This window comes from Poecilia formosa, unplaced genomic scaffold, assembly GCF_000485575.1.
Source record: "Poecilia formosa unplaced genomic scaffold, Poecilia_formosa-5.1.2 Scaffold8, whole genome shotgun sequence".
Lineage (NCBI taxonomy): Eukaryota > Metazoa > Chordata > Actinopteri > Cyprinodontiformes > Poeciliidae > Poecilia > Poecilia formosa.
The window spans coordinates 1,599,379-1,617,826 of record NW_006799947.1 but is presented as its reverse complement, the minus strand read 5'-3'; the positions used below and the strand labels follow the sequence as shown (position 1 = coordinate 1,617,826).

At 37.9% G+C, this 18,448-nt stretch overlaps 2 protein-coding genes across 3 annotated transcripts; both read left to right on the top strand.

Moving 5' to 3' along the window:
- Window positions 1-551: 551 nt before the first annotated feature.
- LOC103155364 (potassium channel subfamily K member 16-like) lies at window positions 552-6,389 on the top strand. Of its 2 annotated transcripts, XM_016662123.1 has the most exons (6): window positions 552-2,806; window positions 3,192-4,088; window positions 5,071-5,185; window positions 5,266-5,432; window positions 5,525-5,693; window positions 5,874-6,389. In XM_016662123.1, exons 2-6 carry the CDS (start codon window positions 3,876-3,878, stop codon window positions 6,083-6,085), a joined length of 876 nt encoding a protein of 291 aa, XP_016517609.1. In that variant the 5' UTR covers window positions 552-2,806; window positions 3,192-3,875; the 3' UTR covers window positions 6,086-6,389. The 2 variants fall into 2 exon arrangements, with proteins under 2 accessions (XP_016517609.1, XP_007577091.1); XM_007577029.2 differs by having other exon boundaries at window positions 552-4,088.
- Window positions 6,390-7,327: 938 nt separating this feature from the next.
- Window positions 7,328-15,709, top strand: LOC103153957 (potassium channel subfamily K member 17-like). Its single transcript, XM_007575062.2, has 5 exons — window positions 7,328-7,625; window positions 10,550-10,664; window positions 12,212-12,378; window positions 12,504-12,672; window positions 12,769-15,709. Exons 1-5 carry the CDS (start codon window positions 7,410-7,412, stop codon window positions 13,017-13,019), a joined length of 918 nt encoding a protein of 305 aa, XP_007575124.1. The 5' UTR covers window positions 7,328-7,409; the 3' UTR covers window positions 13,020-15,709.
- Window positions 15,710-18,448: the final 2,739 nt, after the last annotated feature.

Genomic DNA, 18,448 nt, shown 5'->3' with positions numbered 1-18,448 from the left:
AAGTTTTTATACTTTGTAGTTTTGTCCTCAGAGGAAAAATACTTTTATGATGCTACAAATAGCACCTGTGCCATGTGTTGACTTTTTTAATCCTATTTTCTTGTTCAGGTCACCAGGACAGTTACCTAGAAAAATTTTCACTGTCAACCTCAAATGGGGATCTTCTGTGTAAGAACAAATGTCACGTAAAGAAAATTCAGGAAGACGGTCCATTACTAGGTACATTTATTCTTAAATTCTGGGAAAACCTTGAGGCCATCGCACAAAAATAAGCAATCGGCTGTGTCCTTCAGATCTTTGCAGCTGTTCTGCTTAAAGCCACAGAGAAGAAGATCCAACCAGCCACTCTGGATCCACCTATACCTTTCAAACAACTTGTCAACATTTTGCATTGCTTTGCATTAATTTGTTTGACGGATGACAAGAAGTTGCACACTTTGCATTCAGTTCTGGGCTCTTTCGTTGCCTTGGATATTTCTCCAAGACAACCCTTTAAAGTCCTATCTGTTACATCTCGTCGCTGTAACGTCAACGCCTTTTCCACGACTGCATGCAATGCTTTATGGAAGAAATCCACTCATCTATCAGCTAGAAGGCGGTGTTCAATTTGTATATTTATAATATAAACCAATATGTATATATACAACCAATCACATCCATGTCAACTCACGGTCCCTACTGCAACAAGAACATGTGCAATATTGCAATCACAAATTACCTAACGGATTAAATATTTATCGGGCTATAATACTTAAGGCGCCATGCATTAAAATTCTGCCTGATGATAATATATTTAGCCATTTGCATTTCCTTTTACTTTTAATGCATGTTTGTGACTGTTATCAGAAAGCTTACGGAGAGTGATATATGCATTATGATGATGGAAAAAGAAGAGGTGTGAGATAAATGTGCTTTTACCACAACCAGTATTGTCACAATATTTAGAAATAACATTGCAATATCATTCTTTAATGGTACGTATTCCCAGTAATTTTGATGCCATCCATGCTGATTCAGATTTTTTTTTTTTTTTTTTCCTCCCCATGTCACACAAGGAAACAATGCATTTTTCTGTGTGGCCCCACCGGTTCATCTGCATGTGGGGCCACAAATTAACTGAAATGTTGTAAATTAGAAGCTGACAAAGCCGTCATCCTAAATACTTACACACCTCTGCTCTTTCTCATAAAAACCATTTGAAGAAAGTAAACAAATTCTGTCATTATCCTGGCATTTAACTAACAATACCCGGCTCTTTTGACCTAACTCACACAGTTTAAAACCAAATCTACAAAATACTAAGAAATCGTATATAAACTTGGTTTGTGGTGGAGACTTGTGGCAGCAGAAGAAGCATATCCAAGACATGAGGCTCATCTACACTGCTATGACTTAGCAGTGACCATAGTGGCCTTGAGTCGAGGCGACTTATCTCCTTTCATGTACTAGCGCAGCTGCATCCCAGTGCTCTCCCACAGAGTCGTTTAAGGCTGCAGCTGTGGGTGTGGTGTAGTCTTTGACCAACTGGGTAGGATCATCATAGTAAAATACTAGCTGTAAACAGAGAGTGGTGAGGTCACAGTCACAGGAAGGCATCTTAAGGTTATGGAAAATAGGCAGGCACACTTTAGCAGTGCCAGATTTGCCTTCTCTCTAAATAAGGTTTTCCAAATTTCCTGCAATCCAACTAAGTTCTAATTAATCACGGTGAGACCATACCGGCATCATTATTCAAATTAAAGAAGGCTTAGAAAACATTCTGAAATAAAAACCAGTCACCTGCTTAACACAGTTGGCGCTTAAGAAAAAGGAAACGATTTTCACTTTAAAAGGATCTTAATTCTTTTGGATAATTTGGAACGTCTCTAAGCAGTAGCCAGGTGATGCAATAAACTGCAGAGTTAATATCTATTCAGCCACATTTCAACATGATGCCAGGATTATCAATGATGCTAAAGATCTTCATTATAAAAAGGTTTTTGAAGTGCTTAGTTTCTTGGTTTATATTCAAGAAAAGGTTCAAACTCGTCCCGTGTGACAACGAACGGTTCCAGATGTGATGGAAAACGTGCAGAAGCTTTTCCAGCTGACTTGTAAAAAGACTGAGCATTTACACTGGTTAGACTTTAAAAAGTTAATTTGTAAAGCAACTGAATTAGACGAACTAGACAAAATACCACATGTATCCGGGCTTACATCTGAGAATAAAAGTGAAAAACTGTAAAAACAAGACCTTTGGTCTCAGATAAAACCTCTGATACGTGGGATTTTGTCTAGTTAAAATCACAACCTTCAGGGTGATTTATTTGTGTTTTTGTGTTTTATGTGACAGATCGTCAAAAAAATAGTGCATATTCATAAAGCGAAAGAGCACAAGGTTTTTAAATTTGTATTAATGTAGATTTTATTTTTAAAACGATGCCTTGCATTTATGCAGTATTTAGCTCAGCTCTGCTAATGCTTTTCAGAGCCTCATATCAGTGCACTTAAACCTGCAAACCTGCAACTGGCGTGTCCCTACCAGTTTTGAACATGTAGAGACTGTTTTTTTTTTGTTTTTTTTTTTGTTTTTTACCACTCATTTGATAGAGTCAAAGCAAAGCAGTTTTTAAGTGTTTCCACAGATTCTAAATTTCTGGACTTTGACTGGACTATTTCAAAACAAGCACATGCTTTAATATGAACCTTTCTAGTGTAGCTCTGTCTGTGTGGTTTATGGTTATTTCCCATAAATAACTATATGTGTTCGCCTTCAGGCATCAAGGCGAACTGTTTCCTCAGTCTCAAGTCTTCTGCAGCCTAACAAGTTTTCTTCTTAACCTTGCCTTTGTAGAGCTAATTCCTTCTTTCATTGATCATCTTCCCCATCCCTACTCAAGAAACGCACCTCTGGAGCATGACGCTGTCAACAACATGTTTCACTGTGGTTGATATGCTAAGGTACTGAGAAAAGTTGTGATTTTTTTGTTTTATTTGATCAGAAAATTCTTCCACTTGTTTGCTGTGTCCTTATGTAGCTTATGGTATTGCTTGTAGAGTTCACAGCTAGTGGTCGACCCGTCAATAAATGATGGATTGTACAGTAGTTTCACATCCTAACCCCCGTATTAAACTTCTGCAGGCCTTAATTCCTGACCTCTCTGCTGTTTTCCTTGCTCTTCGTGTTACTGTTCACCAACGTTCTCCAACAGTCCTTAGCGGCCCTCGCTTCTGACCATTGACGGCTGGACTGTATTTTATTTAGGCATCAAATAAAATGCATTAAAATTCTTGGATGCCCTGACACAAAATGTGATCAGATCAAAGGATATAAATACTGCTCTAGATTTACTTTCTACTCCGTACACCAAGGGTTGCAATAACTAATTTCACATTTATAAAATTAGATCCCAAAGTAGGAGACCGACATCTGAGGGTGTCAGATGGAAAGCAGGTAAAACATTAACTTTTGTTCTGCTGACAAGATACTGCCACTGCTTCCTTATTAGTGGAAACAGGGGAAAGCTTGGGAGCAGATGTCGCTCGCTAATTGAGGAAAAGAGTTCGGCCGTTACCTCGGTAACCCAGAAATCAGCACCCATGCTCCTCTGACCAATCAGACTGAAGACGTTGCCGTTCAGAGAGAGATACAACATCAGCCTGAGCAACTGTGATGTTAAGCAGGACTGCTTTTTTCAAAATACCTCATTTCTTTTTTTAAGAAGAATGCTTTTTTCTAAAGAAATAGGACATCTATTTGGAGAACTTCACAAGAAGTGCTTAACATAGAAATTCAATCTTCCTCTTCTTTTTTAGAAGTACTTTTATGTTTTTTTCTGAGCTTGAGCACCATCATTTTTTGTCTTTTACTGGTGCTGTGGGGGAGGGGGACGTTAATGGCGTGGTTTCACCTGGCTCGGGTCAAAGTGAACTGGACAGCACTTTTAATTTTGGCCCACTTCACATACCTGCTGATCGGGGCCGTCATCTTCCAGATTCTGGAAAGAGAAGCCGAGAGCAACAACAGAAACCACTTCCAGCTGGAGAAACTACATTTCCTGGCTAATTACACCTGCTTGGATGGTCCTGCCTTGGAGAAGTTTGTCCAGGTTTACATTATTATTATTATTATTATTATTATTATTAATCTGAAATATTTCTTTAGGTTAGGAGAGGTTAAAATGCATGGTTTTGGAGTTATTTTCCACTTTGTGGTTGACAAAGGCTTCAGTCTTATACAAATAGAACTAATTCATTATGTCAATGTTTGGTACATTTGCTTTGTAAAGCTGAAAAATCGATTTTATTATTAGGTCAGGCTTATCACAGTAAATGGTTTTACAGTAACTGGTTTGAAAGATCAATAAGTGTGTCGTAATTTATAACATTTGACAAAATCATTACCCTGGTGACCTTAAAAAGTTTCCTTAAAGTGATTTAATTCAAGGATTTAAATGGGGTTGCCCTCATAAAAAGATCTGTTAAAATTAATTTTAAAAATGATTACAGTAAAATATGTTAATTAATTTCTAATCTATTGGCTTATCTTTATTCATCTTGACAATAATGGCAATGTTTTACCTTTTCTTTTCTTACTTGTTTAGTTTTATTTAGTTTTTATGTTTTTATATAATTTGTTTTTAGTATTATTAGTCATTGGTTACCTTTTAAAAAAGTATTATGAAATTTCTAATTTATTCCCTATAACTTGAATTAATTAAACTATATATATATATATATATATATATATATATATAGTTGTATATAGTTTATTCAGTTGTGTAAGTCTTGCTGTTTGAAAAACAAATATTTCAATAAGTCTGATATAATTTACCCTGACAAATATGGGGTTATCTAACATTAAATCGGATAAACTGAATAAACTGAGAAAATATTTTACCTGGTTCAGCTAAATCATTATTTTATTCCAAAAGAAATTAATGTAAAACTCATTGTAGATTAAAAAAAAAAAAAAAGATTAAGTTTTAGCTTCACAACTAAAGCTAAGTTTGGCTCTGCAAGAATATTTCTGTTGAAGCCTATCAGTCATTGGTGATTTATGTCGTAATGTGCATGTTACCCTGTCTGCAGGTGATTTTATATGCCTGGGAAAAGGGAGTGAACCCCTCAGGCAACTCAACCAACCCCAGCAACTGGGATTTCAGCAGCTCCTTCTTTTTTGCAGGCACTGTCGTCACAACCATTGGTAGATCGATGTTTTACCCTTTCAGCTCCAGTTGTTGTAAAATATGATGCTTCATTACGTCTCACCTGTCTGGTTCGCAGGTTACGGAAACCTCTCTCCGAGCACCGTGTCCGGTCAGGTGTTTTGTGTGTTTTACGCACTCTGTGGTATTCCTCTGAACCTGGCTTTCCTGAAACAAATGGGCAAGTGTCTGACCATTCATCTGGGCCGACTAGAGACGGGAATGGTGGCGGTTGTTCCTCACAAGGTTCCGACATGGTTCTCTTTATTCTGCAATGCGGCGTATAACTGATGGTCGCATATATTGGCTAAATAAAGAGGTTTTGTTTTCTCTCCCAGAAAGCCGTGGAAGCCCTGGCAGTCAGTTTGTTCTTCATCACCGGCAGCCTGCTGTTTCTCGTCATCCCTCCTCTTCTGTTCAGTTATGTGGAAGGCTGGACGTTTGGAGAGGCCTTCTACTTTGCCTTCATTACCCTCAGCACCATTGGTTTTGGAGATTATGTAGTGGGTGAGTAGAGACCACAATCAAGCCACTAATGTGCTAGAAAGGCTGCAGCGGTCGCCTCTGTCTACCTAAAGCTCCCAGGTCTCACCCTGTTGCATAAGTCAGCGAGGTGTTGGAAGATTAAAGTGCGCTGTGAACTCAGACAAACTCACTTAACGCGTTCTTACATGTTTTTGCTTAAAGGCACCGACCCAGGGAAGGAGTACATCTCCCTGTACCGCTGCCTTGCGGGCATTTGGATCATCTTCGCGCTTGCTTGGCTCGCGCTTATCCTCAACATGGGAGTGAGGATCATGGAGAACCTGGTTATCCTGACTCACCCGGGTTTTAAGAAGCACAAAGAAGAGGATGAGGACGTTTCCTCCAGTAAACTAGAAGTCACATCAAAGATCTGACAATGGACTTTAAAATTATTTCAAGTAATATTATTCTGCAGGTTAATACTTTATTGAATGTTGTTTTGGTTTTCTCTCTCTAAGATCTCTCTTAATACAAGACGAGGCAACAGAAGTTTTAATACATACATATTTTGGTGATATATTGTGTTCTACCTCAGTGTGAAAGTCTGCTTGATTGGGGATCATCTCTTTTTTTCCATTATATGATTGGTGTTTATCTTCTCCTTGTTCTCTTCTGATTCCCACACGTATGATTAGATGTTCAAACAGGAAGCTCAGATCTGGGCTGTTATTTCATGACACCGTGTCACATAGTGTGTGTGTGTGTGTGGGGGGGTGTGTGTGTGTGTGTGTTTTCTGTGTGTTTATTGATGTCAGTCCACATCTGTGCTTGTGTGCTAACGGGAGAATTGAGCACGGACGGCTATCTTAAACCAACACATTAATCAAGATGGTGATACGAGGTGGAAAAAGGAGAGGACGACCCTCACCTGACACCGCCTTATGTTTTTCAGAAGGCAAAATTGAAAACACTAAATACACACATCCGACGTTCATTCAAGACGCTGTGCAGACAGAAGTTATAGAAATTCCACAATTTGTCACGTTGCAATCACAAACTTTCATGTTTTTGACCAACATTAAAGTGTTGCACAACGATGGAGTCGAAGGAAGAGGACGCAGGGTGTATTAGAAATAAAAATCTGAAATATGTCGCATCCATATGTCTTCATTCCTGACAAATCAATACTTTTCAAAACAACCTTTCAGTGCATTGGATCAAACTGGTTTAGGTTTTTAGGATGTATCGCTATCAGCTTTGCAGAGCTAGAGACTGAAATAAACAGCTAGATATATTCCAAGATTAAATCACATACTGGTGGACTCTGTTTACTTATTAGGGGACTTCTGAGGACAGTTGATGGTACTATCTTTTTTTTATTTTTTTTATTTATTTTTTTTTATTAAGGCGTATCATCTTTAAAAAGACTGTGTTATCACACAAAATCTCAAACTTCCCATTAAAGATTTTGGTTCTAAGCTGACAAAACGTGAGAAACTTTAAAGCGATGTGCATTTCTTAGTTTTTCCAAGACATTGTACATTCCTGCTCGTGCTGCCGTGTCTCCCTTATCTTGCTTTGCTCCTCTGGATTTGCATGTCAGGCCAGTGAAGTGATTCAAACAGTAGTGCTCTGGGAAGGTTCATTTGCCTGTGATGTGACTCCGCCAGGTAAACCCTCTCTACTCTCTGCATCTGACTGCAGAGGCTGAGGCTCCGAGCTAAAACTGGACGTCAACGGTCGGACTGCCAGGCCAACATGGAAGTGAAGGAGATGTTCAATCTGGCCCGGGTGCCATCCATTCTCATGCTTGGTTTGATTTATGTGGCCTACGTGCTGGTTGGTGGTGTGATTTTCTGGAAACTGGAAGGAGATCTTGGAAGGAAGGATCTCTCCCAGTTGCTCCTTAACAAACAGAGGCTGCTAATGACGTACAGCTGCCTGAACCAAGAAGGTCTGGAGCAAGTGGCTCAGGTAAGGTACTCAGAAGTCTGAATATGATTAAATGGATTAGTTAAAATAATATAAAGTATAACGTTGACATGTAAACTCCTAATTGATACATACATGGATAAATCAATCAAGATCACTTTTCCTTTAAGATATCTCTACACTCATAATGGATCACAGCCTATTATGATTCTATAAAAAAATTATAAACTTACACACTTTTGTGTCATTTGCTTAGTAGATTTTAACATGTAGCTACAGTAGGTCTGTATGCGATTCTTAAATTTTGATTACATTTAATGCAGATGAATCCACCATGAAACAGAAAACCAAAATAAAAAAATAAAGAATTTGTATGTTTTGCCATCAGATTTTAATTTTATTTAAATTGCAGTTGGGTGACCTTTAAACTCTCCGGTAGCCCTTAACTAGAAACCTTCATTTTATCATTAAGAATTAAGAGGAGACATGTTTGCTCAAAAAATAATTCAACTCAAGAACCATAAACTCTCTGCCATCAGACATGCTATGATATGCATCAGATGACCGGGAAGACAGCAAAAATGTAAGCATTTGGCTCCATGTTTAGATGGTTTTGGGACGGAAGAATCTGGGTAAAACCGTCCAGCATCGCAGTTTATTAATAACCTGTAAGTAAGTGAGGGTCCTATTGATGTAAAAGCAAACTGGAATCCGCTGTGTTCCTGAATACATTGACAGTCTTGGTTGTTACACAGTAATGAGGTTATTATAAAGACACGTAGAGCCCATTCTGAACCCTAAGAAGCCGTACAGCCGCACAGTAATTCAGTCCTGGTGAGGTGTTTTGTGCTTTTACATCTGAGAGCACATTAAAAGTGTGTTTGGGGATGTGTGTCATAAAAAAATTGGGGTGTCATGAGACATTTTATCTTCTAAACAAACGTAGCTACTTTACTCATTAGTCCTGAAACCTAAAATCATAATGTTTTCTCTGCAGAACTGCTAATCCAAATTTTCTATGATGATGTTCCAGTTTAGATTTCTCAGGTATATTTATCTTGGTCTTATGCCTTTGGGTAAAGAGATCAAAATTGAACCTCAGTTTTCAGTAATGATCTAGATTTACTTTGGGTACACGTTCAAAAACACTTAAAGAATCATCAAGTCTGGCTTCATTTTAACGACAAGTGCGCCCCTGAACAGCGCGATAGATAGTGGAGTTTCAGAGACACAAGTGTGTGATTACTGAAACAGACAAAAATAAAAAAAAATAAAAAAGACTCACCTAAGCAGCAAACCAATTACTTCAAATAATACAGCCCATGACATTCGGTTAGCTTTCAAAACAATTTCTATAACTTCTGTTTTATTTAATCCCTCAGTACCGCTAGCAGGAGTAAGGTGGAGACACATTCAACCACTAAGGCAACTTTTTCACCTTCTGAGCCATGTTTGGTTCAGCAGGATGCTTCTTTTTAACTTAGTCAAGCTACAAACTCTTGACCAGATGCACCAAAGAGAACCACTGGTTTTCCTGGAAACCTGCAAAAGTTGATATGTTCTTTTGGCTTGGGGATAGAAGCTAGAACTAAGAGGGATGCCTAAACTGCACTGAAAACAAGTGATTACAGATATTTGGCTTATAACTTACTAAACATCTCAATACAGGACAGTGGACAACTGTCCTGTATTGAGAAAGACTTTGCAAAGGAGATAAATCCACATTGCAGAAAAGTGATACTTTAGATACTAAAGCCAGTTTGAAAAAAACACAGACACCGAGTCGGGTGTTTATGATCCAGCAAAATGCAAAGCAGCAGGTGTCCAATCCCTTCATCTAATAAATCATTAAAATACCCATTAGCTTTACTCAATTGAATCCCAATGGAGTGATTCATCCTGTGAAATACAAAATAAACTTAAAGGAGCATGATAAAAATACTAGATGTCTACGTCTTATTTCTAAGGTACGAGGATACCACACACTGCAATATTTCTGTGCGCGATGGAATCATTTGTTTTAATATAATTCATAACAGAGTTGAAAGTTGAATCAATTAAAGGAAATGTCTTCATAGGAGCATTTTGATTCTATTAGGGTGTCAAAAATAGGTTTTTGTTGAGCTAAAATAAATCTCACATGAAACTTTGAAATTTGGTTTGAGCCTTTTAAAAATTTGGGGAAAATTAAGAAGAAATTTGCAATGGAAGTTGGGGAGCAGGCACAGATTTTTCCAAACGTGATTGTCTGATTTGATGTCAAATCTAAGCAACAAAGAAAAGGAAAAAAAGCATGTAATAACAAACAGGCAACCCCTTTTTCATGCAAATGGCTTGTGGAAACTTTTAACTCTGCTTTGCCTACATGAGTCAAATCTGGAAGGCGTTGATCGGCCACAAAAGTTCTCCGTGTTCTGTTAGGAGAACCACGGCATTTATTGAAACACCTAAGAAGCACCCGCAACTTTGGCGTCTGTTCAAATTTATGTTATGACTTTAAACTATTGAGCAGAATGTTCTGCCACTCAGTAATAGAGAGACGGTGATTTGCATTGTCTTAAAGCAAATCCAGCTAAATTTGTAAAGAGGAAAAACAAAAGTCTAAGATTTAAGATAATTCCCTGCGTATTTACTTGTAAAGCCGCTGGTGCGTGAATAAAACGACCTTTACATCGCTTCACGCAAAGCGTTGCAAACTTTGAGCCTGTTGTTTGCAGTATTTTTAATATCTCACCTTGATGCTGAACTTTGATCACAGAGGTGAGAAGATATTCTCCTGTGTAATGCTGATTGCAGTGATTTATTGACCAGAATAGCTCCAAGTTGTTCTAAAAGTAGAATAGATAGCTGTGTAAAGGAGTCACATGCAGTTAATAAAGTCTGACCCCTGTTCAATAGACACATTTTATATTGATAAATGTAAACCGTAGAAAATACCAGCTTTCCCTTTTTTCTCTCTCTTTTAGGTTGTTCAAGAGGCATCAAAAGCTGGTCTGAGTTTGAAAGGCAACCAAACCACAGACGGCTTCTGGAAATTCACCAGCTCGGCTGTGTTTGCTGCCACTGTGGTCACAACTATAGGTCAGGGTCACATATTTTTACACACTTCCTGTGAACTATGACTTACTGAAAATGATAACCGGTCCAGTTACATATCAAGCTAATTTTGAAAATGATATCTAATCACAAAAGAAGGTCATAACGATAAACAGCGTGCCTAGATGATTATGTTTGATTCACTCTGCCAAGACTATTAGCTTTCTGAGCACAGCTAGAGTAGTAGTTAAAGGCTGGGCCAGCTATGCACTGGTATTATAACATATTTAATAATTATTTTATTTATTCTATTTCTAATGTTTACTTCTATTTACCCTCATAGTGAAGATCTTGCAATTTAATGTCTTAAGCTCTTACTGAAGGGGATTAACCAACAGAGGCAGAAAAGGAGCTCAAGTCATATTTACAGCTACATTTGCAGGAACAGTTTCCATAGAATTGAATTTAGGAAGTTAGCAGCTTTAAACTGATCATAAGTACTATGGACATCTCAATAAAGCCAGTTTTGGTTTAATTTGCTGCCGTAGAACACAAACAAGATGAGTGTCAACACGATACCAAAGTGAAAAGACAGCAGTAAAATAATCTTCAAGAATGTACAAAGGTTGGTGCCCATTTACAAGGGTTCTAAGACTTTTTCTAACCAATTTAGAGTTTGCCATTCAAGATTATTCTCAAGCAGAAAAAAAAAATCCTAGTCCTTTGAAAAGTATTAACATGCCTTACCTCATGATTCTCAAACTGGTCCTAAAATACCCCAAAATGCCCTGAATGTTTTTTTTAAACATGCAGGAGAGGGATACTTGAGGACGAGGTTTGGGAACCACCGCCTTTGCTTTTTTTTTTGTTGTTTTTTTTTGCCATAAGTGTCAACACTGGTACATAAACAGCACCATGCAGACCCAGGATCACAGCAGACAGCAGATCACAGGGGGAGGTTGAAACAGGGCTACATTATAAAACAATATCCCAAACTTTGAACATCTCGCAGAGCGCTGTTCAATCCATTATCCAAAAATGGAAGGAGTATGTCATAATTGCAAACCTTTCCAAGAAAATGGCAATCCACTTAAAATAAAAGGCTTTGTGTTGGCCTATCCCAAAATGTCTCAGTGAAATATATTGTACTTTGTGGTCATGACATGACAAAATAAAATAGGAAAAAAAGTTCAAGGGACATTTATGGTTTTGTAAGGCATTAAAGGACACAGTCTTCCCAAGAACGAACCTCCCAGCAAATTCACTCCAAGGTCAGACTTTGCAAAACTCCGAGTAATGTCTGAAACCCAGTAGCTCCACCAGCATGTTAAATGAGACCAGATGTCTGGCCATAGTGCACACCTAATGCCATGAGCTAAGGATGATGTTGGGGTGTTGGTGGTATGGGGTTGGTACACGCCATCAGCCTATAGGGTAATGTTAGTTTTAATTATTCATATTTACATAGATGAAGCTAAAACAGTTCATCTGCCATCATCTGGCACCAAACAGTGAGATATTATAATGTGTTTTATTATTATTATTATTATTATTTTTTTTTTTTTTTTTTTTTTTTATTATTTTTTTTACAGGTTATGGGAACATGAGCCCCAGCACAACAACTGGTCAGATCTTTTGCGTCTTCTTTGCACTCTTTGGGATTCCTCTCAACGTAGTGGTGCTCAACAGAGTGGGCAAGTACATGCTCGCATTGGAGAGAAATGTCTCAGACTTCCTGGAAGGCAAATCTGGACGAAAGGTAAGCAAGTGATGAGGACGAAGTAAGTATTGTTTTTGTTTTGTCTTGTTTTGTTCTTTGGAGTGTGACCAACATCACTGTTCTCTCTCTCTCTCTCTTTCTCTCTCTCCCTGGTAAAACTGCAGGGGTGCACCCGGTTTTTTGTCCACCTGTTTTGCTACATCTGTGGCACCGTCCTGTTCTTCATCATGCCCATGCTTGTGTTCCAGCAGCAAGAGGGCTGGACCTACTCCCAGGCCATCTACTACTGCTTCATCACCCTCAGCACCATTGGTTTTGGGGATTTCGTAGCAGGTACAGCACAGCCCTAAATCCCAAACACCCGCTGACTGTCTTAACTTTTATTCTTGATTGGCACAAAGACACGATTCTTTGGTGTGTGCTTTCCAGATAGTAATCCAGACAAAAACTACCCTGACTGGTACAGCGTCCTCATGGCCTCGTGGATATTTTTCGGCCTGGCCTGGCTCGCTCTGCTCATCAACCACACCATTGACATCCTGGAGCGGCTTAACGCCCTCCTCAAAAAAGGCTGCTGTGGTGAGAAGACTGGGGATGAGTCTGAGAGCGCAGACAACGCCAACCCTGACACTCTAATGGAGGATGACGACGAGATCAAGAAGCCTCCGATAACTCAGTAATCTACAACAACAAGGTGAAGGTTTTAGTGAGTCAATTACACGGCCATTAGCCCTGTACTTAGGATATGGGAACTGGTGACAGGCCGTGAGTACATGTGTTATCAGGCTGTAAATACTGTAATTCTTCATAATCGCCACTTCATTAGCGTGTGACTGATCAAGGGTTGTAAAGTTGTGATAAGTGGCCAGCGAGCCGAATAAGAAAGCGACATGTCTCATTATGTTCCACGGAGGAGATACAGTTTGTGTTTGCAGTTTGCGTAGAAAGTGTCACTTTTACAAATTTCCAGAGATACAGCAAATAGTCATACATGAATCTGTGTAAAAAAAAAGTAATAACCATGTTTCACTTAGAAGTGATCATCCTATTTTGTTATTCTCTTAAATACTTAAGGGAACCACTTTTACTGGTTTTATCAGCAGGAAAATAGCTACAGGAATGCAGCACCAGGCAGGACGAAGAAAACTTCAGTCAGTAGCAGTTCTTGTATAAATTCTTGTATAAAAACTGTAATTAGTTATTCCCTCCTTTGCGCTCACAGGCATGAAAGAAGAGATATTCAATATATTCTTAAAAATAAGGAAGAATCTAATTCTCTTTTTTTGTAGTTTCCATGAATCCAAACATGTTTATTTTTATTTTTTCACTCTTTCTTTAGGTTTTTAAGAGAGTGAAAATGTTCAAATACATAAAAGAGGAAAGTGTACACAAACAAAGAGCAAACTAGAATTTCTTGAAAATTTAGAGATCGCGATCTTTTTCTTTCAACAGCATCCATTTGTGCACTCAATTTCTCACCTTTTTATTGTAGGTAAAATACTTTTTTTTTTCTTTTTTCCATAAAGTAGATTTCTGATTCATTGTTTTGGCTTTGGGGGGGCAGCTTTTAACCGTCATTATTTTGAAGAAATAGAGGCCCTATATTTTTTATGTCATTGGTCTTTTTTGGGTTGTTAGGGGTTTTAATGTTACCCTTCTGACTGGGTGTTCCTCATCTTTTTCAAACGTGCCATTGTTGAACAAAAACTTAAATAACCCCAACTTGGATCCAACATTACATAAAACCTATAGGCCTTTTTCCAAACCCCCTTTTATGTCAAAGCTTTTTCAAAAGGCTTTTGCTGCCCAACTTACAGCCAAGTGGGGAAAAAATGTCTTTTATGGCTGCTTTCAGACTGGTGTTCGTAAATTTTATTCCACGGTAACAGAACTTTTCAAAGTTACCAGTGCTATTATGATAATAATAGATTTTGGGGAATACACCACCCTGGACTTGTTAGATCTCTCCTCAGGTTTTGACACAGACTGAGGGATCCGGTTGGGAAGTCTGGCAGGAGTTTTAGTGTGTCTGGTAACCAGATTATGTCTGGATCTAAACCGAGTTTCATGGAGTTCCTCTTGGCTACATGCTGGGACCTGTTGCTTTTTCATGTCATTAAGTACCTTTGTAACGGTTCTCATGTTGTCATTGATGATGTTTTTTATACTCCTCATTTAATCCCTGAGTTTCAGAAATTGTCTTCTTTAATAATCACTTAAACATTAGGCAATTGTTAAAAAATAAAAATAAAAAAATTACTTCCAGCTACAACCAGGCAAATTTGACATTTTGTTGACCACTCCAAACGGTAATCTGTTTTAGGACTTGGAGACACTCAGAGACTTAGGTGTTATTTTTAAGTAGGCTTTTTACCATTGAGCATCAATTAAGCAGATGATTAAAAACTGTTTATTTTTTAATAAACAGCTTTGAGGATCTCAAAGCTTAGAATAATGATGTCAACAAGTAACTTTAAGATAATAATTCATTCCTTTATCTCAACTGGACTATCGTAATGTCCTTTTTACTTGCTCAGGAAGAAGGGGCTGGCTGCTCTTCAGGCTGTTCAAAACTGCAGAGAGACTATTGTTGAGCTCAACCAAAGGAACTCATATAGCCTATGTTTTATAGTTGCTACACTGGCTGCCAGTCAGATCAACGTTTTACTTTAAAATGTTATTCTGAACCTTCTGAGCTTTACACGGACAAGCTTCTTCGCCTATTGTTGATTTGATTTAAAGATAGGCCTCTCCCCATGTTCTGGAGTTACTGAATCAGAGCCTTTTTGTGGTCCACTGCACATCTGCATCAGAACTCAAGGAGACTGATCTTTCCAAGCTGTTGACGCCCAGACTGTGGAAATGCACTGCCTGTATAGTTTTGGACTCTGTTGATACCTTTAAAAACCAGCTAAAAATATTTTTATTAAAAGCTTTAGTGGGTTTTTGTAAAATGCATTTTTGACTGTGTTGTGTTTGTCTTTGTTTTTTTGTCGGCATTGTACGTTGTATGTTCTTGGGCTACTCTTTTTGTAAATCACTTTGTCTGCATGCTCACTTTGAACTCGTGCTGTATAAATAATTTTTATTTATTTTACTCACTTGCTTAAGTACTGGTATTATCCCCAGGTACCAAACATAGAGATCGCTGTAGACTGTACAACTTGAGCTGGATTCACAAAACCTAATAACATCTTTACAAAAAGACTGAAGTTCAGGAAGTTTGGAAAAGAATATTTAAACAGTCTAAGCCATTTTATATTTTACAGTTTTCATGCTTGTCTCAATTCAAGGCTGTTTAGATAGCCGTGATACAAAAACAACATTTTAAGTGCCCCCAGTTTGTCGTTTCACAAACATCAATAAAAGGTTCCACAAAGATGAAGCTGTGAGAAAAGTGATTCTTGTTCAAATAACTTTTTGTCTTTAAAATCCTGTAGAGAAATTATATTGTGCTTCTGCTGTGGAAGCAGGTCGAAGCAGAGTGGAAACCTCCACTGAATCTGTCTGCAGTTCAAACTCATCAGCTGCCAGCTCCAAGGCACGTGGCAGCCGACCGTCTTTGACACATCGGGGTTATAAAACAGGGTCGTTCAAATTAAACGTTCAAATCTAACCTCAAATCTGGAGATTGAAATATGAGACAAATGGTTATGTTGCGCAATATGATTAATGACTCTCCGAGAGGGGTTTGTGTGTGTGGTTTTGCATCAACTATCTTATATTTGCTTAAAAAAAACAAAAAACATTTGAAATATATTGTCTTAAAGACAAGATGGAGTTAACAATATAATGAAGACATCTTAAAATAAAAAATGTAGTTTTATCTGCATCTTTATTATTTTATCAGTTCAAAATTATATTAATGTAACAACTTATTTCTTTCTTTAGTCTACTGCTGGTATTCAGGTACAAAATCAAATATTAGAACGGATATGCACACTTCAGAAAAGACCTCATCAGATAACATGTTTTTTATGTATTTCTGTGCAAAGGTTATTGTGCATGATATCTGCATGCTATTTACTTATAAATAAGTAAATACTTATAGATTCCTGTTCAATATAGTTACAGTAACATATTGTCACCTTCCTAAGATAATGGCCTAAGTTGTTTTTTTTTTGCCAATTTATTTTTCATTATTATTATTGTTGTTATTATTTATTTTATTTATATTTTTGCCTACAACAGCTTTTGTAAAGAAAAAAAGACATAATAGGTCATTATTTTTGGAGATGACGATTTGTAAGATCAGGTTTGTTCAATACATTTGTGCTGAAGTAACTTTGGTAACCACGAGAGGGCAGTGAAGAGCAAGCATAGTAGAAATACATAAAGGCAAATAAGCAAACACAGAATGTACTTTGAATAACGCAAATTCACGGTATTGATAATGTCTCCACAGTCGATATAACTTTACAGTAATAAAATGTATATATTTAGCCAAAATTTGACCTGATGCAAGTTTTTCTGACTATTACGTCATTGGCCCAAAGTCTAGAGAGGAAGAGTCGTGCGCTCGCTTGTGCTTTGGCACTCTAGTTAGAAATGCAAAGGCGTCTTGAGGCTCATATATCAGAAAGTCAGGCTACTCTGAGATTGAGTAAATAGCAAAGACAGACGGAAAGCAGCAGGGGCGGAAACTGAGAACGTGTTAGACAGATGCACAGCAATGAAAGACACATTAAGTTGGTGGAAAAAGTGTGGAAATATCTAAGGGGAAAGTGTAAGATTCCAGACTGCAGAAGAAGGCAGTTAAGTTTTTTTTTTTTTTTTTTTTTTTTTAATTCCCTGTGGAGGTTGTGAAAATACTGTAGAGGGGGAAAAAAAGAGTGACTGAAAAAAAGACCGCCGTCCAGCTGAATGCCTTTCTGGACATGGTTCATTGAGAATTGTAAAGTGCAATAGACTTAACTTTGGTGTTTGCATTCATATTAACCACAGTTAGAAAAACAAATCCACCTAATTTCATTGCTACAGGCAAGGGTTGGATATTCTAAGCTGAATCAGTGTGGTAAAGTAATTTTTTTCTATTAATTAATTTACACAAGATGAGCTCGCTACTTTTGTGGTGTGTTCGGTGTGACGTCACCTTGGAATTCAAGACGTCAGGTTCTCATTTTACAAGAAAATTTGAGAGATTTCCCAAATCCCCTTCCATGGAGCGGCTGCCGTTTATAAAGTCGGGTTCTAGCTTGTTCATGGGAACCTAAGCATCTTTCTGAGCACAATTTATAAAGGCAAATGACGTGACTGCTTAAATTGTAAATGCAGTACCAGGATCTGGTGACGTGTGAATGCAGTAACCAGGTATTTATGGATTACATAGATGATAAGTTGCAGCAACTATCTGCACAAAGTGCTTCTTCTTAAAACGAAACGCATACAAGCAGGGGGAGAGAGGACAGACAGTAATGCCTATGTGTGAGCATTCTCCATGTCAGCAAACACCGCATGGTGCATGACCCTTGACTTCCAGAACCCACCCATTAAAAGTGTCTCGCAAAACGTTTCACGTCTCTGGGCTTTCTTACATGACGTCCAGTTATAACCAATAATTTCAGTGTAATTTATTGGTATTTTATATGTCAGAACAAGTCAAAGTAGTGTGAGGTAGAGTAGCTGGGGACTGCACTGTATCACACTAAAAGCATGCCTCCCTTCTGACCAAGCAAAACGGGTTGAGTACATAAAGAATAAAGAAATGCTCCTAAATGCACACAGCAATATAAGTTGCTTCTCTTCCAATAACATTTATAATCACCTAGAGAGACACAGAAGATGGATTAACCTGCGCAGAACATTTTTCCTTGCTCACAAACTGCTGCCAAGATTCCTCAGCCTCATGTAACATTTCTAAAAAAAAAAAAAAAAAAAAAATAGGGCAATGGCAAAATACAAGTAGTTGCATGTCATCTTCTGCAAGAAAGTTTATGCAAATCATATGAGCTTACACAGCACATTTAGACTGACGGTGGGGGGGCAGAATCAGCACATTCTGATGAATTCAAATGAAATTGAGATCAAGAAAACATTCCAGAATGACCACATTTCATATTCAAAACTGTCATATTTCTGCAGAACGACAGAAATATGACTTTGTGGTTAG

What these genes read in the sequence shown, in the direction of transcription:
- LOC103155364 (XM_016662123.1), top strand. Translation starts at nt 3,876, where the DNA reads ATGGCGTGGTTTCACCTGGCTCGGGTCAAAGTGAACTGGACAGCACTT. An exon ending in TGGCGGTTGTTCCTCACAAG is followed by an intron (nt 5,433 to 5,524) that starts GTTCCGACATGG and finishes TTTCTCTCCCAG; the next exon opens with AAAGCCGTGGAAGCCCTGGC. An exon ending in TTTTGGAGATTATGTAGTGG is followed by an intron (nt 5,694 to 5,873) that starts GTGAGTAGAGAC and finishes TTTTGCTTAAAG; the next exon opens with GCACCGACCCAGGGAAGGAG.
- LOC103153957 (XM_007575062.2), top strand. Translation starts at nt 7,410, where the DNA reads ATGGAAGTGAAGGAGATGTTCAATCTGGCCCGGGTGCCATCCATTCTC. An exon ending in CACTGTGGTCACAACTATAG is followed by an intron (nt 10,665 to 12,211) that starts GTCAGGGTCACA and finishes TTTTTTTTACAG; the next exon opens with GTTATGGGAACATGAGCCCC. An exon ending in TTTTGGGGATTTCGTAGCAG is followed by an intron (nt 12,673 to 12,768) that starts GTACAGCACAGC and finishes TGTGCTTTCCAG; the next exon opens with ATAGTAATCCAGACAAAAAC.